The 27,216-nt window shown below is 49.2% G+C and overlaps 1 protein-coding gene across 4 annotated transcripts in view; it reads right to left on the minus strand.

The window, feature by feature from the left end:
- Nucleotides 1-27,216, minus strand: part of LOC137372249 (uncharacterized protein KIAA2012-like) — a 109,190-nt gene that overhangs the window by 36,840 nt on the left and 45,134 nt on the right. For all 4 annotated transcript variants that reach the window (XM_068035937.1, XM_068035936.1, XM_068035938.1 and 1 more), the window contains 6 exons: nt 26,621-26,848; nt 24,906-25,133; nt 20,977-21,150; nt 17,122-17,250; nt 9,850-9,918; nt 7,922-8,010 (listed from right to left, as the gene is read on the minus strand). In XM_068035937.1, coding sequence (XP_067892038.1) covers nt 7,922-8,010; nt 9,850-9,918; nt 17,122-17,250; nt 20,977-21,150; nt 24,906-25,133; nt 26,621-26,848 — 917 coding nt within the window. The remainder of the gene's footprint in view (nt 1-7,921; nt 8,011-9,849; nt 9,919-17,121; nt 17,251-20,976; nt 21,151-24,905; nt 25,134-26,620; nt 26,849-27,216) is intronic.

The following is a 27,216-nucleotide window of genomic DNA, read 5'->3' on the forward strand; positions in this document are numbered from 1 at the left end:
AGTTCGCTAATGTCCTTCAGAGAGAGGAACATATACCCACCCCCAACCCCCAACCTCAGCCCCCACTCAACCCAGTCTGGACTACATGTGACTCCAGTCCCACACTACATGTTTGACTCTTGGGGCAACAAGGAAGGACTGTAAACCAGGTCTTGCCAGTCACCATCATTACAAGAATAATTTTTTTTTTAAAGAACTGATGTGTAGGGAGGCCTGGATTCTAACCGCTCCACGTCACTTACTGGTTAATTCTGGGCTTCTAACCTACCTTCGTACCTTCCTGCCCAGTTATTCTGACCAGCAGGCCTTGTTTGCCCTGCACTGGTTTCAGCTGACATGGTGCCTGGTGAGGGGATCGCAGAGTCAGTTCCCTATTTTCACATCCTTCTCATACTAGAGGCTCTGGTGGGTTTTAGGGCCTCTCAGCTGATCCCTACGACAGAATCTTCTCTCTGACTGAACGTTGCCCAGCTGTTGCCACAAAGCTATCTCAGAGCGGGTACCATTCCTCAGTGAGGAGCCTTGTGTAGGTTCCCCCCTGCCCGAGTCTTCAAAAGCAACGAGACTCAGGAGTGGAACTGAATGACTTACCCAACTCAGGGAGTCAAAAAACGTCACCGATCGTCTGTGGGCTACCACCTGACAACTCTTCGAAGCCAACACCTCCAGAAGCGGTGGCACACAGAATCAGAGAATGCTAAGCTTCTCAAAGATCATCACCTTCCTTATCACCCCAAGCCACATCATATAGAATCCAAATGCAACTGGGAAAAGGGAGGGGATTAATCCGTTCAAGTCAAACCAGAACAGTCCCAGTTACCTCAGCCCCAGTCAGTGACAGAGGACACAAGACACCAAACAATAATGCAACTTCCTTGAATCCCAATCTCTGTGGCTGAACTCTGGCTGAGATTATGGAGCAGGCTAGGAAAGACCCAAGCAGAGGATGGCATCAACGAGTGCCTCCTCATTGAGGCCTGTGAACAGACAATGCTCCTGACAGCTTTGGCAACTTCTCAAGATTCTGAAGTCAGTCATAATAGACCACAAAACCAAGCAAAGACAGAGCGATCAGGCTAATGATTTATTTGGAAGAGCTGGAGCAGAGACGTCACCTCAAGTGCCTTCACTTCTCCATATCAGGATTTAGGAATGTTGTGGGACCACCTTAGGAAGGGATCACCTTAAGAATGGACCACCTTAAAAGCTGTAAGTGAAGGTCACCAGAGGAAATGATGTCGTGTCACACATGACCAGGGAGTTTGGGTGTAGCCTTGACAGAGTGAGATGTGTTTATATGTGGCTCATGCAGTAACTGTTTGCAGATATAGCTTGACTTGGCCATCTGAGAGAAATAGACTTGCAGGGCTATGGGGATCGAGCCGGGGAGTGGGACTGACAGCATAGCTCCATGGAGAACTGGTATCGAATCGATGGGCCGAATGGACTCCTTCTGTGCCATAAATGACCCTATGACTCTATTGACTCTATGACACCATATATATTCTACTTTAAGTTATCATAAAACCCCACATTTTCTTTGGATATTACTGGCAGTCCTTTGAGCCTTACAGTAGTTTACACATCAAAGGAACATTTTACATGTGGCAATGTTTGGGATATATTTTTTCTGAAAGCCACCAAATATTACGTCGTGGCAACATTTGATTTTTTCTGAAGAAACACCAAGAGCAAACAACCAACAATCGATTGCTTACCTGGAGTGGCTAAAGATCCGGCAGGAGACCCTGCAGCACTGCAATGAGCTAAGGTACAGACAGGATGCAGGGAGGTTTTGAAACTCTGTGAGTACAGCAGGCAATTTGCCAGGAGATCGGAGCTTTCAACTAATCTGGCAGTGGGTCGAAAAATTTGAAAAGCAGTAGCTGAAGCCATAACTGTTTTAGTTTTCCCATTTTTTTGCTTCATGGGTGGGGCCTAACCTGAAAAGGGAGGGAAGAACTCAACAGCACCACTGGAGGCCCACAGTACAGTGAGAAAGCCTGGTTGTGACAGCTGCTGGTACTGCAAGCTGCAGCCTTCTAAAAAAAACCTCTCAGGTAAAAAAAAGCTCACAGTTAAAAAATAAGAGCCAGCCTGTATAAACAAAGAACAGCTCTCTCTCTTTAAGAATGAAACAATGTAGTCTCATTCTTAAAGGGGCAGGCCTGCAAAAAAGAATCTGTTTAAACAAGAAAAAGGAGATGTGCCTTTGAAAAAAAAACCTGTAAAAAGACCTATATTTATACAAAAGCAGGATCATTAACACAATGGCTTTCAGATATCAAATTATAGATTGGAAGGGGTTGGACATAGCGTCTGAATTTAAACTGTTTTGACAACGAATGGGACTGTGTTTCCTGGATCAAGAAGTGAGTGAACCAGAGAAATAAGCTATCAAAATCAAGATCACACTGGGTAAAGAGAGCCTGCAATGGATTAATACATCAGGATTGTCGGCTGCAGATCAGAAGGACCCTAGCAAGATATGGACTTTGCTGGAGCAAAAACTGAAGGTAAAGATCAATTTCCGAGTACATAGTTTTGAGCTTACGACCTACCGGTAAAGACAAGGTGAGTCCATTGACCAGTTTGTGGCAAGATGCCGAAACAAAGCTCAATATTGTGACTTTACTGATGCTGAATTGTCAGAACGGGTTATAGAGCTGGTAATCGCATCTACCCCACTAGAGGCCTTTCAAAAAGACCTGCTAGAAAAGTAGAAAGGGCACACCATGGATGTGCTTCTCAGTCATGGGAGGAAATTTGAAGCCATCATGGCTGGGAGCCAACAGTTACAAGCATTGGGGTGGCTATGATGATTGGTACGGTAACCAAGGCTCAGAAGTCTGCTAAGTCTTGTGGCAAATGTGGCCTGACTCACCCAATTCACAGTTGTCCAGCATACCAGGACCAGTGCAAAGCTTGTGGCATGTGAAGACATTGAACAAGGCAATGCAGAAGGCCGAGCTCAGATACTGCACAGAGGAATGTGGTAGATCACGTGCAGAGAGAGTGTCTGCAAGACAAGATGGAAAATGCAGCAAAAGGTATGCCAGCACACAACAAAAGTCCAAGTAGGTACATCAGGTCAGCAGAGAGGCAGATTGTCAGGAGGACAAGGATGAAGAATGCACTTGTGTGAACAGCGAGCAAGCATTTCACATAGTTAATTTGGATCAACGTGTCAAAAGTGCAAATATTCTGCCCATCTGCATACTGAAGGACATGTATCTAAAGAAATGGGAATCTGTAATACGACCCACCACAGCTAGGCTGACTGCCTACAATGTTTCTCCAATCAAGTGCATTGAAATGATAAACTTGCAGTGCAGCTACGGAAGCTCCGAATGGCTACCATAAATGTCTTATATTGTAGACGCAACTGGATCAGCTATCACAGGGCTTCCGGTATGCTGAGATTTCTGAATTGTCACAATACGAGGTCAGCACTGCACTGGTAGGTATGCAAGGTTGCAACACGAAGTGCATTGAGTTGGTTAGAGACCTGAAACTACTTTATCCAGACAGGTTTGATGCAATCGTCAATTTCAAGGGTGATGCCATATCACATGTGAGGGAGGATGCAGTTCCTAATATTAATTTGCCAAGGAAGTGCAACGTGCACATTCAAGAGAAGCTTAAAGTGAATCTGGACGAGATGGAGTGAAAGGGAGCCAAGTACACCAGCATTTCAGTTGATGCAGCTCCATTACCTGCATGCTGAAGAAAGATGGCAATCTCAGGATTTGCTCAGGCCCACGGTGACTGAATTTAGCCCTCAAGACATGCCCACATAAAATCCCGATCCTGGAGGAGCTGAATCCTCAGTTTACTGGTTCTAAGTATTTTTCAAAGCTCAAAGCAAAGCATGGCTACTGGCCTGTCCACTTAGCCAAGAAGTCCCAGCTACTCAACTTTTAGAATGTCATTCAGGAGATACTGTTTTAGATGGTTACTGTTTGGTTCATGCATCAGCCAGGGCATTTTCCAACAATACATGGACAGGATAACGGAAAATGTCCTGGGCTGTACCTGTATAGCCGTGACGTTGCGGTGGCGAGGTGGACCAAGGCAAAGCATGACCGAAACTTGCATTTGCTAACACTGACCGCTCGTCGTGAGGGCCTTGTGTTTCATAGCAAGAAGTGCCAGGTCAACGTCAGGCACATCAACTTCTTTGGGTCAATATATTCCGCCACAGGAATACGCTCAGACCCAGTTAAGATCAAAGATATCAAAGCCATTCCAACTCCTCAGTACCAGGAAGACCTATATCGGTGCCAAGGCCTGTTCAACATTTTGGCCCCGTACATCCCCAATTTCGCTGAGTGAACAGCACTGCTTAGGGAACTGCTGCATAAAGATACCCCTTACTTGTGGCAGGAAGACCACCAGCAGGTGTTTGAGTCTTTAAAGTTAGCTCTGTCGAGTCAAGACAGGGTGCTACAGTATTACAACCTGACCAAACATACTATTTTATTCTTTTTTTAGAGAGAGATTTACTCTGTATCTAACCCCTTTTTTTTGTTTTTTGTTTTTTTTCTTTTTCTTTTAAAGGTGGCCTTTATACCCCAGGCCCCTTTTATGTATTTCATGTCAAGGGGTCTTTATTCCTCAGGCCCCCTCTTATATACATTTTATAAAATAACTTTATTAAAAAAAAAACTCAAATTAAAATGCCATTCTCGGCGTCAATTATGCACTCCAGTCCCCGCAGTTCCCACCGGCTGCGGAAGGCCTCAAGCGTACCGGCGGACACCGTATGCTCCTTCTCCAGTGACACCCGGGTGCGAACGTAACCGTGGAAGAGGGGCAGGCAATCAGGGAGGATGGACCCACCCCCCGACGGCCCGCAGCCTGGACCTGTGAATTGCCACCTTGGCCAGGCCCAGGAGCAGACCGACGAGGAGATCCTGCTCCCGGCCCACGCCCCTCCACACCGGGTGCCCAAAGATCAGGAGCGTGGGGCTGAAGTGCACCAAACAGACCATGCTCGAGGTCGACGTGTCCCAGAGTGGATTAGGCGTGTGCATCATGCAGGCAGTGAAGCCAATCGCCTTCGCATTGAAGAGTTTGTCGTAAAGCCAATCCAATTATTCTAACATCGAAGGTGAAACGTTAGCTCTGGTTTTTGGTATGGCTAGGTTTCACACCTACTTGTTTGGAAAACATTTTCCCATGGAGACTGATCACAAGCCACTTGAAACTATATGATGCAAACTACTCACCTGTGCTCCTCCGCGGTTGCAGAGGCTTTTGGTGAAGGCCCAGGGCTACAATTGTGACATCTGATCTAAATCGGGCAGCAAAATGGTCACATCGGACACTCTGAGCAAGTTGCCTAACCCGAATATAGATGCAGATGTCTCACAGATTTGCATGTCCACAATGTGGATACTGTGATTGAAGATGTCCTGAAAATTGACCTCATGAGTTTTGGACCCTACAAATGTGAGCAGCTAAGCGATGAGATGGTATGTGACCCTACTCTATCGTTGTTGTGGAAGGTGATTGTGGAAGGAAGGCCTGACACCATACAGGAAATAATCCAATTTCTATGCTGTTTGTGGGTGTATAGAGATGAGCTCAGTATATCACAAGGATTGATTTTCAAAGGTAAACAAGTCCTGATACCCGAGGCTCTGTGTTCTGAAATTCTAACCCAACTGCATCAAGGGCATTTAGAAATAGAACGTACCAGACGACCTGCCAGAGAGACGGTCGACTGACCAGGAATCAACAGTAATGTTGAGACAGTGGTGAAATCCTGTGAGGCATGTCAAAGTTCTCAGCCAAAGCAACAGAAGGAAACCCTTGATTCCAGATGAAACACCTTCACATCCATAGGCGAAGATCGGCACAGGTATATTTCACATTTAAGGTGATGATTTCCTCCTTGTTATGGATTACTTCACCAAGTTTCTGATCATCAAGCAGATACAAAATACATCAGTGCAGTGGTCGCTGATATAGTCAGTGCTCTGTTCAGCCTATTTGGTGTGTCGGAAGAAATTATCTCCGATAATGGACCGTAATATGCAGGAAGACCATTCCAAGACATGTGTGCCAGGTGGGACTCCGTCAGGTGACATTGTCACTACATTATCCAAAGTCCAATGGTATGACTGAACACATTGTGCGCACCATCAAATTGCTAATTTTAAATTGTCGACAGACAGGACAAGATCTCAAGGTTGCAATGCTGCACCTCTGAGCTACTCCATCAGACATGGGCTTACCGTCACCTGCAGAGTTGATGTTTGGAAGGCAGGTAAGAACTACCCTGCCCAGTCATCATCACTCTAAGTTTTCCACAGTAAAGGATATACTTCTGTCAAAACAAGGGAAGATGAATCGTATGACAGGTAAGCAGGACCAGAATTAGCTAGATTGCGAGTAGACAGAAGGTCAGAGTCTTCAATCATGCATCGGGATCTTGGTATCCTGTAGAGGTTGCTAGGATATGCGACCAACCCAGATCGTATGAGGTCCAGACACCCAATGGTGTGATTCTCAGATGGAACTGAAGTCAACTCAGAGAGCTGTACGTCAACAGTACATGTGACAATCCTGTGGCATTTTGGACATGTTCAAAAACAAAGTCTGTAGATGAATGTATGAAAGTACAGAGGCTCCGAGCACAGAGGACGAACAAGCTAACCAGAGTTCTGAGTCACCAGAGTCTCAGAGGAGTCATCAAGACGAGCTCAGCTCTGGGAAGAGGTTTATGATAACAAGATCGGGACGAGTAAACAAACCTCCGCTACGTTTTAGAGAGTGTTAAACTTGCTCACTTGTAAATAACATTTTGTTTTAATATGTGTAGTTTGGCTGAACTGCAACATCATTGTATATTGTACATATGTTTTTATCTTTGACGAAAAGGGGGGATATTGTGGGACCACCTCAAGAAGGGACCACCTTAAGAAAGGACCACTTTAAGAGTTGTAAGTGAAGGTCACCAGAGGAAATTATGTCGCATCACACATGACCAGGGAGTTGTGGGTGTAGCCCGACAGAGTGGGATGTGTTTAGATGTGGCTCATGCAGTAACTGTTTTTGTGTGTGTGTGTGTATATATATATATATGTTCTACTTTAAGTTATAATAAAAGCCCATATTTTCTTTGGATGTTATTTGTAGTCCTGTGAGTCTTACAATGGTTTACACATCAAAGGAACAAGTATTATTACAGGCAGTGCTCCGGGTACACTGTCCCCATCAAACACCCCCAGGGCAGGTACAGCACGGATTAAATACAGAGTAAAGCTCCCTCTACACTCTCCCATCAAACACTCACAGGACAGGTATATATAGCACGGGGTTAGATACAGAGTAAAGCTCCTCTCAAAAAAAAAATGGGGTTAGATACAAAGTAAAGCTCCCTCTACACTGTCCCATCAAACATTCCCAGGGCAGGCACAGCAAGGGGTTAGATACAGAGCAAAGCTCCCTCTACACTGTCCCATCAAACACTCCCAGGGCAGGCACAGCACGGGGGTTAGATACAGAGCAAAGCTCCCTCTACACTGTCCCGTCAAACACTCCCAGGACAGGTACAGCACGGGGGTTAGATACAAAAAAAAAACAAAAAAAAAACGGGGTTAGATACAGAGTAAAGCTCCAAGAAAAAAAAACAGGGTTAGATACAGAGTAAAGCTCCCTCTACAATGAACCTCAGCTGTGTCGAGATGACATTTGTTTATTTCTTGCACTGGCCATTCTGTAAAGTCCTTTCGTGGTCACTGGGGCCTGTTTGGAGGTCAGATCCCATTGGGAGAGATACCATTCCCCCCCTTGGCTGAGTTCTGACGTATTTGCACAGTTGTGCATTGACAGTGCTGTAATGTAGGTAAGCTTTGCTTAGTGGATCCAGTGAAGCAGAATTGTGCCCTGGAGAAACTAACATGACACTGACCTTCCTTGTATGCCTTTGTTCTGAGTTCATGTGTGTTGACACTGGAGACTGACAAAGCTCTCCGTCGCTCCCGTAAACAATGTCGCCAGCTACATCAAAAAGTAATCAGAAGGAAGGGATGTCACTGAATAAAACTGAATCAAAAAAATCTCACACCTCAGAAGGAGGTCATTCAGCCCATCATACTTGTGCCGGCTCTTTGAAAGAGCTATCCAATTAGTCTACTCCCTTGTGCTTTCCCCATATTCCTGCAGATTTTTCCTTTTCAGGCATTTATCCAATTCCCTGTTGAAAGTTACTACTGAATCGACTGCCACTGCCCTTTCAGGCAGCGCATTCCAGATCACAACACCTTGCTGCGTAAAACCATTTCTCCACATCTGCCCCTCTGGTATTCTTCTCAAACTTTGCCCAAAAAAAGGAAAGATTTTTTCTCCGTCACTAGACTTTCATCATCCAGTCGTCTGCCTTGTATAAACATGTAGACAGGTTTACTGATCTCCCGCTGGGAGCAGGAGACACCGCTGGGAATAATTCCCAGTTCGGGTGGGCGCCTGACATGCAGAGAACACAGAAAAGGCCTCCCTGGGACTGGGAAATCCACCCTGGAGGAATTTGTATGTGTTTGGTCTGTGAGAGACTGAAAGATTTTTATTCACGGTTATTTCTTCCGACATTACTTAATCCCAGGAGCTCAGGCGCAGGTTGACAGAGCAAATAATTCGGGTCCCTACGTACATGTTGCACCAGGGATCACTGGACAGTGATCAGGAGTCATAAGGTTGCGGGTTTCAGCTGCACTCCACCAACTTCAGCACATAACCTAGGCTGACACTTCAGTGCGGCACTGAGGGAGTGCTGCACTGTTGGAGGTGCTGTCTTTAGGATGAGCCATTAAACCGAGGCCCCATCTGCTGTCTCAGGTGGACGTAAAAGATCCCATGGCACTATTTGAAGAAGAGCAGGGGAGACCTCCCCTGGTCTGACCAATTGGTCCTGACCAATATTTATCCCTCAATCAACATCACTAAAAAACAAATTAAGTGGTCATTATCACATTTCTGTTTGTGGGATCTTGCTGTGTGCAGTTTGGCTGCCACGTTTCCTACATTATAAGAGTGACTGCACTTCAATAGTACTTCATTGGTTGTAAAGCGGTTTGGGATATCCTGAGGATGTGAAAGATGCTATATAAATGCAGGTTTTGCTCCTTAACTGCAAACAGTAATGGGCTTAATGAGACTGATTCAATCAGTTCCCACAGTTTTCACTGGGGCGGTGGGCCGGTAGTGGTGGGGGGGGGGGGGGTGGGGGTGGGGGTAATTAACCCTTTACACACAGGAGTATTATTTTAACACAAACATGAAGACACCTTGTGAATGGGCGAGACATGAACCACTGACTCTTAGCAGTGTTGCACTTCCTCCAGGTGAATAGCAAGACTTCATGGGTTGGTAGCGAATGAGTGGCCGCATGAGGCATGGGTCAGAAAGCTGTGCATCATGGGTACCCAATCACAGGAGGAAAAACTGCCCCTGAGCGGGCAACAAAAAGGATTTCTGGGTATCAGCAATGCCAGTCCTGAGGAAAGGTTAAGGAAGTTGTGCCTTTACAAAAAGGTAAGTTCCAGATGGTCGGACTAAAGTTTTCAGAGGTATAAAGGGATGGAGGGAAATTGTTCCCTAAGGTGAAGGTTTAAATCCCAGGGGGCTACAGATTAGAAATGGGCAATTCAGGAGGAACTTTACCCAAAGGATAACCAAGGGAATGACGAAGAAGTATCGATTGGATCAAGATTGGGTTCCCTCAATCGTTGGGCCCATTGGTCTGTTTCTACCCTCAGAAATTAATATCTAGTATCAGACCCTGATCTACTCCCTGTCTGAGGTGGTTGGCATCTCTATGTTCATTCCCATTCAATAACTCACCTTCTAGCCCCTGCTCAGTAACTAGTCCGACCTTCTCGTCACTGAAACCACACTCAAGTGGCAGGTGCCCTGTAAAGTAAAGGAACCCAGTTACCATGGAGACATCACGCAGGAGAAACCTGTTTGTAGAGCATTCCAGATCTAAAGACCAGCCTACCCAACTCCCCTGACCCCCACACCACCCCCCCGCCCATCAGATCACTGCTGGCTACATGGTTCCAGGTTTCCAATCTTAGAACCAGGATCAGAAAATGAAAACAGAAAATACTGGAAAACTCTTGACAGGTCAGCAAACATCTATGGGGAAGGAACGAGGGTTAACGATTCAGGTCGATGACCTTTCAGCAGAACTGGTGAGACTCTGAGACCTGAAATGTTGACCCTCACTTAGTCTCTCCACTGACACTGCCTGACTTGCTGAGTGTTTCCAGCATTGTCTCTCTCTACATTTGTTTTCAGCCTCTGCAGTATTCTGCTCCTTGTTTTGGAGGTTTTGGGGTGAAGACAGACCAAGAGACTTAACAGTAACACGATGGTGTGGCTGGTCGGAGGGAGGTAGGAGTGGAATCCAGAGCATCAGATCATCAGTGGTGGCGTGAGACTGGATCACCGTTCTGGAGTTTGTTTCATTATCTTTAGGAAATGGGGAGTACTAATACACAATGTTGCTTCATGAGCCTATATGGGTGGTGGAATCCACAATAAAGGAGAGGATACATGGGCTGTGGGGACAGGTTAAACACACACACACACACACACTGGGTGTCACTCACACACATTGGGTGTCTCAAACTCACACTCACACACACTGGGTGTCTCTCTCTCTCTCACACACACTGGGTGTCTCTCTCTCTCACAGACACACACACATACACACGCACACACTGGGTGTCACACACACACACACACTGGGTGTCTCTCTCTCTCTCACACACACACACACACAAACACACACTGGGTGTCACACACACACACACACACTCGGTGTCACACACACACACACAAACACGCACTGGATATCTGACACACACACACACACACACACACGCACACACACACTGGATGTCTCACACACACACGCACACACACACACACACACTGACACATACACAAACACACACACTGGGTGTCACACATACACACACACTCTCACACAGACTTGGTATCACAAACACACACACACTGGGTGTGTCACACACACACCCACACTGGGTGACATACACACACACTGGGTGTCTCACACACACACTGGATGTCTGACTCTCACACACACGCACACACTGGGTGTCTCTCTCACACACACACACACACACAAACACACTGGGTGTCACACACACACGCACATAAACACACACTGGATGTCTGACAGTCACACACACACACTGGGTGTCTCTCTCTCACACACACACACACACACACTCGGTGTCACACACACACACAAACACACACTGGATGTCTGACACTCACACACACACACACTGGGTATCTCTCTCACACACACACACACTCGGTGTCACACACACACAAACACACACTGGATATCTCACACACACACACACTGGATGTCTCACACACACACACACACACACACACACACACTGACACATACACAAACACACACACACACACACACTGGGTGTCACACATACACACACACTCTCACACAGACTTGGTATCACAAACACACACAGGCACACTGGGTGTCTCACACACACACACACACCCACACACACCCACACTGGGTGACATACACACACACACTGGGTGCCACACACACACACACACACACACACACTGGGTGCCACACTGACACACACACACACACACTGGGTGTCACACTGACACACACACTCACACACACTGGGTGTCACACACACACACACACACACACACACTGGGTGCCACACTGACACACACACTCACACACACTGGGTGTCACACACACACACACTCACACACACTGGGTGTCACATGCACACACACACACACACCGGGTGTTCATACACACACACAGACACACACACACACACACAGGGTTCCACACTGACACACACACTGACACACACACTGACACACACACACGCGCGCGCTCTCACACACACTAGGTGTCACACACACACACTGGGCTGGATTTTGTTCTCAGCCCGACATTGGGTTTCATGGTGAGGGGGTGGGGGCCGCAGAATCGGACGGCAGTGGCTGTCACGGAGCCCGACATCGAAATGGCCGTGCCCGATCTTCCCGACAGCAGAGAGGCTCCGTGGCAGCACCTCCGCCGCTCTGCGACGGGACCCTACTTTACATATTTAAAATACCTCCCTGCATAAATTTAAATTTAATTCCCCGCGATCTGACTTTCAGTTCCCAATCTTGAGCAGGTCGTGCGGTACTCACGTGACTTCGCTTTCCCATCCAGGAGATGCTGGCACCACCGAGGTGGGCAAGGGGTTAACTCTGCATTATATGAACTGTTTGCAGAGCTGGCAGCCTTTTAAAAATGGCACCAGCACCTGCTCCGGCATCAAGTGATGCCGTGAACGGCATCGTCAATGCCTCCCGCACTAAGTGATTGAGGTGGGCAGCTGCCATCAATATGTTAAGCTGCCGCTTCCGACGATGGGACAACAAGGTCTGACCCTGGGTGCCTCCCACACACACACACCAGGGGCTGGATTTTGTGCAGACAGCAGGGCTCCTGATGCCAGGCTGAAAAGGCAGGGAGAGCCCGCCTCTGCATTCTGTCTGACCCCCGGAGCGATCCTCTGGTCTTTTGGGGTCAAGGTTTATGGGGCGGGATCCCCGTCCTTTTAAACACTTAATAGGGATGGGGATCCTGCCCACAAGAGCTGCCGGCCAATCACAGCAGGTTAACAGCAACGGCAGCACCACTGGGGATTGGTGGGCCCCAGGGCCAGCATTGGAACTCCAGAGAAGAGGTAGGTGAGCTGGAGTCACCGGGGCCAGTTTGGAAGGCCCCAGCGAGGGGTGGGGTTGGTGGGTGCGGGTGGGCATTCGGTCCAGAGGGAGGGGGGTCCCGGAGGAGTACAGAGGTTCCAGGGTGCGGGGGGGAGGGGGTCTCCTCCATGGGTCACAAATTGTCCATGAAGGAGGATCCACCCCTCCCACCCCTCCTAAGCCCGCAGGGAGGCTACCTCATTTTCCAAGACGTCCTCCCCATGCAGCGGAGGCCCCCCCATGCCGCTGGTAAGATCCCAGCAGTGATCGGAAGAAGCCCTTAATTGGCCGTTAATAGGCCACTTAAGAGCCTCAATTGTCCTTTGGGTGGGAAGGCCAATGTCAGCCTATCGCGCCCCTTGGAAGATTGGGTCCGGCAATCCCGGCAGTGTGTTTCGCAGCGCCTGCTGTCGCTCTGAATCTCAGGCCTCCCCCTACCCTGCCACAGAACCCGAGGTCAGGCTGGGAACAAAATCCAGCCCCCTGACACCCACACACACTGGGTGTCACACACATACACACTGGGTGTAGCGTGCGCGCGTGCACACACAAATACACACATGCTGGGTGTAGCGTACACACCCACACACTCTGTGTGTAATTAAAACATTTTTTAAAAATATTCATTTATGGGATGTGGGCATCGCTGGCCAGGCCAGCATTTATTGCCCATCCCTAATTGCCCTGGAGAAGATGATGGTGAGATGCCTTCTTGAACTGCTGCAGTCCATTTCGGGTAGGTACACCCACAGTGCTGTTAGGAAGGGAGTTCCAGGATTTTGACCCAGTGACAGTGAAGGAACAGTGATACAGTTCCAAGTCAGGATGGTGTGTGACTTGGAGGGGAAATTGCAGGCAGTGGTGTTCCCATGCATCTGCTGTCCTTGTCCTTCTAGTTGGTAGAGGTCGTGGGTTTGGAAGGTGCTGTCTAAGCAGCCTTGGTGCGTTGTTGCAGTGCATCTTGTAGATGGTATACACTGCTGCCACTGTGCGTCGGTGGTGGAGGGAGTGAATGTTTGTGGATGGGGTGCCAATCAAGCGGGCTGCTTTGTCCTGGATGGTGTCGAGCTTCTTGAGTGTTGTTGGAGCTGCACCCATCAGGCAAGTGGAGAGTATTCCATCACACTCCTGACTTGTGCCTTGTAGATGGTGGACAGGCTTTGGGGAGTCAGGAGGTGAGTTACTCGCCTCAGGATTCCTAGCCTCTGACCTGCTCTTGTAGCCACGGTATTTATATGGCTACTCCAGTTCAGTTTCTGGTCAATGGTAACCCCCAGGATGTTGATAGTGGTGGATTCAGCGATGGTAATGCCATTGAATATCAAGGGGAGATGGTTAGATTCTCTCTTGTTGGAGATGGTTATTGCCTGGCACTTGTGTGGTGCGAATGTTACTTGCCACTTATCAGCCCGAGCCTGGATATCGTCCAGCTCTTGCTGCATTTCTACACGGACTGCTTCAGTATCTGAGGAGTCACGAATGGTGCTGAACATTGTGCAATCATCAGCGAACATCCCCCTTTCTGACCTCATGATTGAAGGAAGGTCATTGATGAAGCAGCTGAAGATGGTTGGGCCTAGGACACTACCCTGAGGTACTCCTGCAGTGATGTCCTGGAGCTCAGATGATTGACCTCCAACAACCACAACCATCTTCCTTTGCGCTAGGTATGACTCCAGCCAACGGAGGGTTTTCCCCCTGATTCCCATTGACCTCAGTTTTGCTAGGGCTCCTTGATGCCATACTTGGTCAAATGCTGCCTTGATGTCAATGGCAGTCACTCTCACCTCATCTCTTGAGTTCAGCTCTTTTGTCCATGTTTGAACCAAGGCTGTAATGAGGTCAGGAGCTGAGTGGCCCTGGCGGAACCCAAACTGAACGTCACTGAGCAGGTTATTGCTAAGCAAATGCCGCTTGATGGCACTGTTGTTGACACCTTCCATCACTTTACTGATAATTGAGAGTAGGTTGATGGGGCGGTAATTGGCCGGGTTGGACTTGTCCTGCTTTTTGTGTACAGGACATACCTGGGCAATTTTCTACATTGCAGGGTAGATGCCAGTGTTGTAGCTATAATGGAACAGCTTGGCTAGGGGCGTGGCAAGTTCTGGAGCACAGGTCTTCAGTACTATTGCTGGAATATTATCAGGGCCCATAGCTTTTGCAGTATCCAGTGCCTTCAGTCGTTTCTTGATATCACATGGAGTGAATCGAATTGGCTGAAGTCCGGCATCTGTAATGCTGGGGACTTCAGGAGGAGGCCGAGATGAATCATCCACTTGGCAATTCTGGCTGAAGATTGTTGCAAATGCTTCAGCCTTATCTTTCGCACTGATGTGCTGGGCTCCCCCATCATTGAGGATGGGGATATTTGTGGAGCCACCTCCTCCAGTTAGTTGTTTAATTGTCCACCACCATTCATGGCTGGATGTGGCAGGACTGCAGAGCTTAGATCTGATCCGTTGGTTATGGGATCGCTTAGCTCTGTCTATCGCATGCTGCTTACGCAGTTTTGCATGCAGATAGTCCTGTGTTATAGCTTCACCAGGTTGACACCTCATTTTGAGGTCTGCCCGATGCTGCTCCTGGCATGCCCTCCTGCACTCTTCATTGAACCAGGGTTGGTCTCCTGGCTTGATGGTAATGGTAGAGTGGGGGATATGCTGGGCCATGAGGTTACAGATTGTGGTTGAGTACAATTCTGCTGCTGCTGATGGCCCACAGCGCCTCATGGATGCCCAGTTTTGCATTGCTAGATCTGTTTGAAATCTATCCCATTTAGCACAGTGGTCGTGAAGGAGGGTATCCTCAATGTGAAGGCGGGACTTCGTCTCCACAACGACTGTGCGGTGGTCACTCCTACCAATACTGTCATGGACAGATACATCTGTGGCAGGCAGATTGGTGAGGACGAGGTCAGGTATGTTTTCCCCTCTTGTTGGTTCCCTCACCACCTGCCGCACACCCAGTCTAGCAGATATATCCTTTGGGACTGGGCCAGCTCGGTCAGTAGTGGTGCTACCGAGCCACTCTTGGTGATGGACATTGAAGTCCCCCACCCAGAGTACATTCTGTGCCCTTGCCACCCTCAATGCTTCCTCCAAGTGCTGTTCAACATGGAGTACTGAGTCATCAGCTGAGGGAGGGCGGTAGGTGGTAATCAGCAGGAGGTTTCCTTGCCCATATTTGATCTGATGCCATGAGACTTTATGGGGTCCAGAGTAGATGTTGAGGACTCCCAGGGCAACTCCTTCCCTACTGTATACCACTGTGCCACCACCTCTGGTAGGTCTGTCCTGCCGGTGGGACAGGACATACCCGGGGATGGTGATGGCAGTGTCTGGGACATTGTTTGTAAGGTATGATTCCGTGAGTATGACTATGTCAGGCTGTTGCTTGACTAGTCAGTGGGACAGCTCTCCCAACTTTGGCACAAGCCCCCAGATGTTATTAAGGAGGAATTTGCAGGGTCGACTGGGCTGGGTTTGCCGTTGTAGTTTCCGGTGCCTAGGTCGATGTCGGGTGATCCGTCCGGTTTCATTCTTTTTTATTGACTTTGTAGCGGTTAGGTACAACTGAGTGGCTTGCTAGGCCATTTCAGAGGGCATGTAAGAGTCAACCACATTGCTGTGCGTCTGGAGTCACATGTAGGCCAGACCAGGTAAGGACAGCTGATTTCCTTCCCGAAAGGACATTAGTGACCCAGATGGGTTTTTACAACAATCGACAATGGTTTCATGGCCATCATTAGACTCGCTTTTAATTCCAGATTTATTAATTAAATTCAAATTCCACCTTCTGCTGCTGTGGGATTCGAACCCATGTCCCCAGAGAAATACCCTGGGTCTCTGGGTTACTAGTCCAGTGACAATACCAGTACGCCACTGCCTCCCCTTCATAATACGCACACACTGGGTGTAGCACGCACACACACACACACACTGGGTATAGCGTGCACACACAGATACACCCACACACTGGGTGTCACACACACACTGGGTGTAGCACCCACACACACTGGGTGTAGCGCACACACGCACACGCACACACACTGGGTGTAGTGCACACACACACACACACACACACACACACACACACACACACACATGTACTATACAGACATACTACAGACTGGACAGAGAACAGCCTCATCTGTGATCACATGACTCAGGTTGCAAGCAAACCGTGCAATGACCTAACACGTAATGAGGGACAAGCCACTCGCTTCAAACCTTCTCCTTCCCCTCAGAGACGAGTGTTTACTAGGAGCTGAGACTGCCCCAATTTCCAGAGCCCAGAGCCAGGAGAGTTGCTCACCTTCCCGACGAGGGAAACGTGCCATGAAACTGCCATTGGGACCTCGGATAGGTCCCAACAAGGAGAGTCGCACAATCTCACCATCAGGAGCCATGAGAAGGCTGCCCACCGAGATGTCCTTGTGAACGTCTGGAAAAAGAAAGAGAAAAATGCAGATCACAGCCAACAATCTGACCAAATTGTCACCTCAGAGGCTCAGCAAGACTCCAACTACATTACAGTCCCACACACAACAGTCATTCTTAACATCTGAAAAAATCTATGTTATGCGAATACACAGTCATTTTTCTTGCTATATCCAAGCTTGCTGACAACACTAAGTCTGGTGGCACAGCAATAGTGAGGAAAGATATTAGCTCTGACGATGTGGAATCTGTATGGGTAGAGCTGAGAAACACTAAGGGCCAAAAAAGGATTGTGGGGGTTGTATATCGACCTTTAAACTGTAGTGGTGATGTTTGGAATGGCATTAAACAGGAAATTAGGGACGCATGCGTTAAAGGAACATCTGCAATTATGGGCAACTTTAATCTGCATATAGATTGGGCAAATCAAATTAGTCACAATACCGTAGAAGAGGAATTCTTGGAGTGTATACGGGATGGTTTTCTGGACCAATACGTTGAGGAACCAACTAGAGAACAGGCCATCCTAGACTGGGTATTGTGCAATGAGAGAGGAATAATTGACAATCTAGTGGTGTGAGACCCCTTGGGGATGTGCGACCGTAATATGATAGAATTCTTCATCAAGATGGAGAGTGACGTAGTTGATTCTGAGTCTAGGGTCCTGAATCTTAGTAAAGGAAACTATGAAGGTATGAGGTGCGAGTTGGCTATGACGGATTGGGAAACATTACTTAAAGGGATGACGGTGGATAAGCAATGGCAAACATTTAGAGAGCACGTGGATGAACTGCAACAATTGTTTATCCCTGTCTGACGCAAAAGTAAAATGGGAAAGGTAACCAAACCATGGTTTACAAGGGAAATTAGAGATAGCATTAGATCCAAGGAAGAGGCATACAAATTCACCAGAAAACAACAGACCTGAGGATTGGGAGCAGTTTAGAATTCAGCAAAGGAGGACCAAGGGATTGATTAAGAAGGGGAAAATAGAGTACAAGAGCAAGCTTGTGGGGAACATTAAAACTGACTGTAAAAGTTTCGATAGATATGTGAAGAGAAAAAGATTAGTGAAGACAAATGTAGGTCCCTTACAGTCAGGAACAGGGGAATTTATTATGGGGAGCAAAGAAATGGCTGACCAACTAAATGCATACTTTAGTTCTGTCTTCACAAAGGAGGACACAAATAACATACCAGAAATGCTGGGGAACACAGGGCTTAGTGAGACAGAGGAACGGAAGGAAATCAGTATTAGTAGAGAAATGGTATTGGGGAAATTGATGGGATTGAAGGCCAATAAATCCCCAGGGCCTGATGGTATGCATTCCAGAGTACTTAAGGAAGTGGCCCTAGATATAGTGGATGCATTGGTGGTCATCTTCCAAGATTCTAGAGACTCTGGAACAGTTCCTACAGATTGGAGGGTAGCTAATGTAACCCCACTATTTAAAAAGGGAGGTAGAGAGAAAACAGGGAATTATAGACCAGTCAGTCTGACGTCGGTAGTGGGGAAAATTCTAAAGTCCATTATCAAAGATTTTATAGCAGAGCACTTGGAGAGCAGTGGTAGAGTCGGATAGAGTCTGCATGGATTTACGAAAGGGAAATAACGCTTGACAAATCTACTAGAATTCTTTGAGGATGTAACTCGTAGAGTTGATGAGGGGGAGCCAGTGGATGTGGTTTATTTGGACTTTCAGAAGGCTTTTGACAAAGTCCCATATAAGAGATTAGCGTGTAAAATTAAAGCGCATGGGATTGGGGGTAGTGTATTGCGATGGATAGAAAATTGGTTGGCGGACAGGAAACAAAGCATAGGGATAAATGGGTCTTTTTCCGAATGGCAGGCAGTGACGAGTGGGGTACCGCAGGAATCGCTGTTAGGACCCCAGCTATTGACAATATATATTAATGATTTAGATGAGGGAACTAAATGTAATATCTCCAAATTTGCAGATGACACAAAACTGGGTGGGAGGGTGAGTTGTGAGGAGGATGCAGAGAGGCTTCAGGGTGATTTGGACAAGTTGACTGAGTGGGAAAATGCATTGCAGATGCAGTATAATGTGGATAAATGTGAGGTTATCCACTTTGGTAGCAAAAACAGGAAGGCAGATTATTATCTGAACGGCTATAAACTGAGAGAGGGGAATATGCAGCGAGATTCGGGTGTCCTTGTACACCAGTCGCTGAAGGTAAACATGCAGGTCCAACAGGTGGTAAAAAAGGCAAATGGTACGTTGGCCTTCATAGCGAGAGGATTAGAGTACAGGAGCAGGGATGTCTTGCTGCAATTATACAGGACCTTGGTGAGGCCACACCTGGAATATTGTGTGCAGTTTTGGTCTCCTTTTCTGAGGAAAGATGTCCTTGCTATAGAGGGAGTGCAGCGAAGGTTTACCAGACTGATTCCTGGGATGGCGGGACTGACATATGAGGAGAGTTTGAGTCAGTTAGGATTATATTCGCTGGAGTTCAGAAGAGTGAGGGGGGATCTCATAGAAACCTATAAAAGTCTAACAGGACTTGACAGGGTAGATGCAGGAAGGATGTTCTCGATGGTGGGGGTGTCCAGAACTAGGGCTCATAGTCTAAGGATATGGGGTAAACCTTTCAAGACTGAGGTGAGAAAAAATTTCTTCACCCAGAGAGTGGTGAGCCTGTGGAATTCGCTACCACAGAAAGCAGTTGAGGCCAAAACATTGAATGTTTTCAAGAAGGAATTAGATATAGCTCTTGGGTTTAAAGAGATCAAAGGGTATGGGGCGAAAGTGGGAACAGTTACTGAGTTGGATGATCAGCCATGATCGTAATGAATGGCAGAGCAGGCTCGAAGGCCCGAATGGCCTACTGTTGCTCCTATTTTCTATGCTTCTATGTTTCGATGTGTAGATTGGAACAGAAAGTTGCAAAGGGACATTGATAGTTTAAGTGAGTGGCCAAAACTGTGGCAGATGGAGTTTAATGTGGGGCAATGTGAGGTTATCCACTTTGGACCCAAGAAAGAAAGATCAGAGTATTTTCTAAATGCTGAGAAGGTAGGAACTGTGGAGCAGCAGAGAGATTTAGAGATCCAAATACAGAAATCGCTAAAAGCTAGTGGACAAGTACGAAATATAATTATAAAGGCGAATGGAATGCAAGCCTTCATCTCAAATGGGTGGAAGTTATGTTACAATTATATGAAACTCTGGTCAGACCCCATCCGGAGTAACTGCATTCATTTCCAGGCACTGCACCTCAGGAAGGATATATTGGTCCTGGTGGGGGTGCAGTGCAGATACACCAGAATGATAGATCTAATTGAGGGGTTTAAGATAATTAAATAATTTGATCGGGTAGATAGAGAAACCATTTCCTCTGGTTGGGGTGTACAGAACAAGGGGGCAGAATCTTAAAGTGTGAGCCAGGCCATTCCGAAGTGATGTCAGGAAGCACTTCCTCACACAACGGGTGGTGGAAATCTGGAACTCTCTATCCCTCAAAAAGCTGTTGAGGTTGGGGGTCAGTTGAAAATTCCAAACTGGAATTTGATAGATATTTGTCAGGTAAGGATACTAAGGGTTACAGAACCAAGGTGGATAAATAGAGTTGAGATACTTCAGCCATGACCTAATTGATTGGTGGAACAGGCTCGAGGGGCTGAATGGCCTCCTCCCCTTATTATTCCAGTGTTTATCCGCACCCCCGCTCCCTCCCTAGCCTCTGTATCACAGTCCTTGCCTACCCTTCAGTTTCTTGGGCACGGTGCCTCGAACAATGCCTGGTGATGAAGTCTTGTTTCTACGTGCTTTGCGCCTGAAGCTTGCCTTATTTCTGTGCTTCCCTGGACCTCTCGCCTCTTGAATTGGAGGCAGCAGCGGTAGCACTGGCCCTGGCTTCACACTCTGATCACCAACCTCTAGATGGGGTGGGGGGGGGAAGCGAGAAAGATTAGTAAAACCAGCCTTCACGTACAGTCAGAAATCAGTCAGTAAATTACCCATGGGTGAGCTGGAACTGCCAAGGGGCAATCTGAACCCTGACCACCTTGCTCACTTTGCATGTGATACAGTTTTAAACTGCTCTGCTGAGTTAGTGAGAAGGAGACTCACGGGAACGGATGAATCCTGCTCCAATGACATCATCAGGGCCCAACTGCTATTTACATCGTGGGTCTGAGCCAGGGTAGGTCAGAAAATTTGAAGCCTGTAGAGGCCCAAAGAGGTGACCAACAGAGGCCCCTCTCTGAGCTCCACATTGCGACGGAGAGAGAGTCCTCTCACTGAGCTCCGCACTGGGACAGAGAGAGGCCTCTCAATGAGCTCAGGACTGGGACAGAGAGAGTCCCCTCTCTGAGCTCCACACTGGGACAGAGAGGGATCACTCACTGATCTCCACACTGGGACAGAGAGAGTCCTCTCTCTGAGCTCCACACTGGGACAGAGAGGGATCACTCACTGATCTCCACACTGGGACAGAGAGAGGCCTCTCAATGAGCTCCACACTGGGACAGAGAGGGATCACTCACTGATCTCCACACTGGGACAGAGAGAGGACCCCCACTGAGCTCCAGACTGGGACAGAGAGAGGTCCCTCACTGAGCTCCTCACTGGGACAGAGAGAGGTCCTTCACTGAGCTCCACACTGGGACAGAGAGAAATCCCTCACTGAGCTCCGCACTGGGACAGAGAGAGGTCCCTCACTGAGCTCCTCACTGGGACAGAGAGAGGTCCTTCACTGATCTCCACACTGGGACAGAGAGAGGCCTCTCAATGAGCGCCACTCTGGGACAGAGAGGGATCACTCACTGATCTCCACACTGGGACAGAGAGAGGCCCCCCACTGAGCTCCAGACTGGGACAGAGAGAGGTCCCACACTGAGCTCCACACTGGGATAGAGAGAGGTCCCTCACTGAGCTCCTCACTGGGACAGAGAGAGGTCCTTCACTGATCTCCACACTGGGACAGAGAGAGGCCTCTCACTGAGCTCCACACTGGGACAGAGAGAGGCCCCTCATTGCGCTCCACACTGGGACAGAGAGGTCCCTCACTGAGCTCTGCACTGGGACAGAGAGAGGTCCCTCACTGCGCTCCACACTGGGACAGAGAGAGGTCCCTCACTGAGCTTCGCACTGGGACAGAGCGAGGCCCCTCACTGAGCTCCACACTGGGAAAGAGAGTGGCCCCTTACTGAGCTCCAGACTATGGCAGAGAGAGGCTCCAGACTGGGACAGATCGAGGCCCCTCACTGAGCTCCACACTGGGACAGAGAGGGATCACTCACTGATCTCCACACTGGGACAGAGAGAGGCCTCTCAATGAGCTCCACACTGGGACAGAGAGGGGTCCCTCACTGATCTCCACACTGGGACAGAGAGAGATCCCTCACTGAGCTCCTCACTGGGACAGAGAGAGGTCCTTCACTGATCTCCACACTGGGACAGAGAAAGGCCTCTCACTGAGCTCCACATTGGGACAGAGAGAGGCCCCTCACTGAGCTCCACACTGGGACAGAGAGAGGCCCCTCAGTGAGCTCCAGACTGGGACAGAGAGAGGTCCTTCACTGATCTCCACACTGGGATAGAGAGAGGTCCCTCAATGAGCTCCACACTGGGACAGAGAGGGATCACTCACTGATCTCCACACTGGGACAGAGAGAGGCCTCTCAATGAGCTCCACACTGGGACAGAGAGGGATCACTCACTGATCTCCACACTGGGACAGTGAGAGGCCTCTCAATGAGCTCCACACTGGGACAGAGAGGGATCACTCACTGATCTCCACACTGGGACAGAGAGAGGACCCCCACTGAGCTCCAGACTGGGACAGAGAGAGGTCCCTCACTGAGCTCCTCACTGGGACAGAGAGAGGTCCTTCACTGAGCTCCAGACTGGGACAGAGAGAGATCCCTCACTGAGCTCCGCACTGGGACAGAGAGAGGTCCCTCACTGAGCTCCTCACTGGGACAGAGAGAGGTCCTTCACTGATCTCCACACTGGGACAGAGAGAGGCCTCTCAATGAGCGCCACTCTGGGACAGAGAGGGATCACTCACTGATCTCCACACTGGGACAGAGAGAGGCCCCCCACTGAGCTCCAGACTGGGACAGAGAGAGGTCCCACACTGAGCTCCACACTGGGATAGAGAGAGGTCCCTCACTGAGCTCCTCACTGGGACAGAGAGAGGTCCTTCACTGATCCCCACACTGGGACAGAGAGGCCTCTCACTGAGCTCCACACTGGGACAGAGAGAGGCCCCTCACTGAGCTCCACACTGGGACAGAGAGAGGCCCCTCATTGCGCTCCACACTGGGACAGAGAGGTCCCTCACTGAGCTCTGCACTGGGACAGAGAGAGGTCCCTCACTGCGCTCCACACTGGGACAGAGAGAGGTCCCTCACTGAGCTTCGCACTGGGACAGAGCGAGGCCCCTCACTGAGCTCCACACTGGGAAAGAGAGTGGCCCCTTACTGAGCTCCAGACTATGGCAGAGAGAGGCTCCAGACTGGGACAGAGCGAGGCCCCTCACTGAGCTCCACACTGGGATAGAGAGAGGTCCCTCAATGAGCTCCACACTGGGACAGAGAGGGATCACTCACTGATCTCCACACTGGGACAGAGAGAGGCCTCTCAATGAGCTCCACACTGGGACAGAGAGGGGTCCCTCACTGATCTCCACACTGGGACAGAGAGAGATCCCTCACTGAGCTCCTCACTGGGACAGAGAGAGGTCCTTCACTGATCTCCACACTGGGACAGAGAAAGGCCTCTCACTGAGCTCCACATTGGGACAGAGAGAGGCCCCTCACTGAGCTCCACACTGGGACAGAGAGAGGCCCCTCTGAGCTCCAGACTGGGACAGAGAGAGGTCCTTCACTGATCTCTACACTGGGATAGAGAGAGGTCCCTCAATGAGCTCCACACTGGGACAGAGAGGGATCACTCACTGATCTCCACACTGGGACAGAGAGAGGCCTCTCAATGAGCTCCACACTGGGACAGAGAGGGGTCCCTCACTGATCTCCACACTGGGACAGAGAGAGATCCCTCACTGAGCTCCTCACTGGGACAGAGAGAGGTCCTTCACTGATCTCCACACTGGGACAGAGAAAGGCCTCTCACTGAGCTCCACATTGGGACAGAGAGAGGCCCCTCACTGAGCTCCACACTGGGACAGAGAGAGGCCCCTCACTGAGCTCCAGACTGGGACAGAGAGAGGTCCTTCACTGATGTCTACACTGGGATAGAGAGAGGTCCCTCAATGAGCTCCACACTGGGACAGAGAGGGATCACTCACTGATCTCCACACTGGGACAGAGAAAGGCCTCTCAATGAGCTCTACACTGGGACAGAGAGAGGTCCCTCAATGAGCTCCACACTGGGACAGAGAGAGGGCACTCACTGAGCTCCACACTGGGACAGAGAGAGGTCCCTCAATGATCTCCACACTGGGACAGAGAGAGGCCTCTCAATGAGCTCTACACTGGGACAGAGAGGTCCCTCAATGAGCTCCACACTGGGACAGAGAGAGGTCCCTCACTGAGCTCCACACTGGGACAGAGAGAGGTCCCTCAATGAGCTCCACACTGGGATAGAGAGAGGTCCTTCACTGAGCTCCACACTGGGATAGAGAGAGGGGCAATGACAATCACAAGCAATACAATCCATTCCTCACCTTCCAACAGAGTCCCATCTTCCTCCATCCTGATTCCCATGAATCCAACCGTTTTTCCCTCCATCCCCATGTGGCTGGATATCTCTGGAAAAATTCCAACATTCCCTCTATCCAGGCCTGATCTCCGCTCTCTGCTGATTCGTTCTTCATTGATCTGGTCGGCCTGGTCCAGTCCTTCTATTCTGGAGGTTTCTGTAGAATCAGGAGCTTCCGACTTTCCTTTGTTTTCTAAGAGACAGAATGACAAAAATAGAATCACGGGAATTGCAGCACGGAAGGAGGCCATTCGGCCCATCTCACCTGCTCCAGTCCAATCTGGACCTGATCACTCAAATCCCCTCCGCCACCCTTTCCCCGTATCCTTTTGGAATCTTTTGAAATATTTATCCTGTTCCATTAGGAGGAGTTCAAAGGGACAATTTTCCTATGTTTGCTGCACAAGTTTGCTAATCCTTCTCTCGTGACCCGCACTGACCCCAAACTTCCTCTGTCCCTGTTCCTGAATACAGGGCAGGAATGTAAATGTAAAATTTACTCCACATTCTTGTCAGAGACTGATATTATCAAGATAGTTTGGGGTTTTTGAAAAATAATCATTTTTCCTGCTTCAAGGACGTGTGTCACAATGCCGATTCTCTTTTACATTTTGTCACAGAGGAAGCTTTCAGTTCTGTGCCTCGCTCCATTTTGTGAAGGAGCCTTATTGGACATCAAAGAGCAGCAATGACCAATCCCGTTGAAAACTGATGGTCTTAGTCTGGTCCTGGGCTGCACCAAAGCAACAGCCTCCATACCACAGAGTAAAGAATCCTGAACGGACACCGGCTCTATTCCCCACCCCGGTAAAGAGAAACCTCGGTAAAACCTGTACCCTCCCAATTCTCACACAATCCTTCTTCATGTACACACTGATTTATCCTGTTCTACTCCTGGGACACAGAGGACCTTCACTGAGCTCCACACTGGGACACAGAGGACCTTCACTGAGCTCTACACTGGGACACAGAGGACCTTCACTGAGCTCCACACTGGGGCAGAGATAGACCCCTCACTGAGCTCCACACAGGGACAGAGAGAGGCCCCTCACTGAGTTCCACACTAGGGCGGAGAGAGGGCACTCACTGAGCTCCATACTGGGACAGAGAGAGGGCACTCACTGAGCTCCATACTGGGACAGAGAGAGGTCACCCACTGAGCACCACACTGCGGCAGACAGAGGGCACTCACTGAGCTCCACACTGGGCAGAGAGAGGGCACTCACTGAGCTCCACACTGGGGCAGAGAGAGGGCACTCACTGAGCTCCATACTGGGACAGAGAGAGGCCACCCACTGAGCTCCACACTGGGGCAGAGAGAGGGCACTCACTGAGCTCCACACTGGGACAGAGAGAGGCCCCCCCCCAAACTGAGTCGACACTGGGGTAGAGAGAGGGCACTCACTGAGCTCCACACTGGGGCAGAGAGAGGGCACTCACTGAGCTCCACACTGGGGCAGAGAGAGGGCACTCACTGAGCTCCACACTGGGACAGAGAGAGGCCCCTCCCCGAGCTCCACACTGGGGCGGAGAGAGGTCCACCACTGAGCTCCACACTGGGGCAGACAGAGGCCCCCCTCTGAGCTCCACACTGGGACAGAGAGAGGCCCCTCACTGAGCTCCACACTGGGATAGAGAGAGGGGCAATGACAATCACAAGCAATGCAATCCATTCCTCACCTTCCAACAGAGTCCCATCTTCCTCCATCCTGATTCCCATGAATCCAACCATTTTTCCCTCCATCCCCATGTGGCTGGATATCTCTGGTAAAATTCCAGCATTCCCTCTATCCAGGCCTGAGCTCCGCTCTCTGCTAATTCGTTCTTCATTGATCCGGTTGGCCTGGTCCAGTCCTTCCATTCTGGAGGTTTCTGTAGAATCAAGAGCTTCCGACTTTCCTTTGTTTTCTAAGAGACAGAATGACAAAAATAGAATCACGGGAATTGCAGCACGGAAGGAGGCCATTCGGCCCATCTCACCTGCTCCAGTCCAATCTGGACTTGTTCACTCACATTTTTGCATCAATGCAAAAGACAAAGCTGAAGCATCTGCATCCATCTTCAGCCAGAAGTGCCGAATGGATGATCCATCTTGGCCTCCTCCTGAAGAACCCAGAATCACAGACGCCAGTTCTCAGCCAATCTGATTCACTCCACTGGGCCCTGACAACATTCCGGCAATAGTACTCAAGACCTGTGCTCCAAAACCTGCCGCAGCCATGCTGTTCCAGTACAGCTACAACACTGGTATCTACCCGGCAATGTGGAAAATTGCC

The sequence above is a fragment of the Heterodontus francisci genome, chromosome 7 (assembly GCF_036365525.1).
Source record: "Heterodontus francisci isolate sHetFra1 chromosome 7, sHetFra1.hap1, whole genome shotgun sequence".
Taxonomy (NCBI): domain Eukaryota; kingdom Metazoa; phylum Chordata; class Chondrichthyes; order Heterodontiformes; family Heterodontidae; genus Heterodontus; species Heterodontus francisci.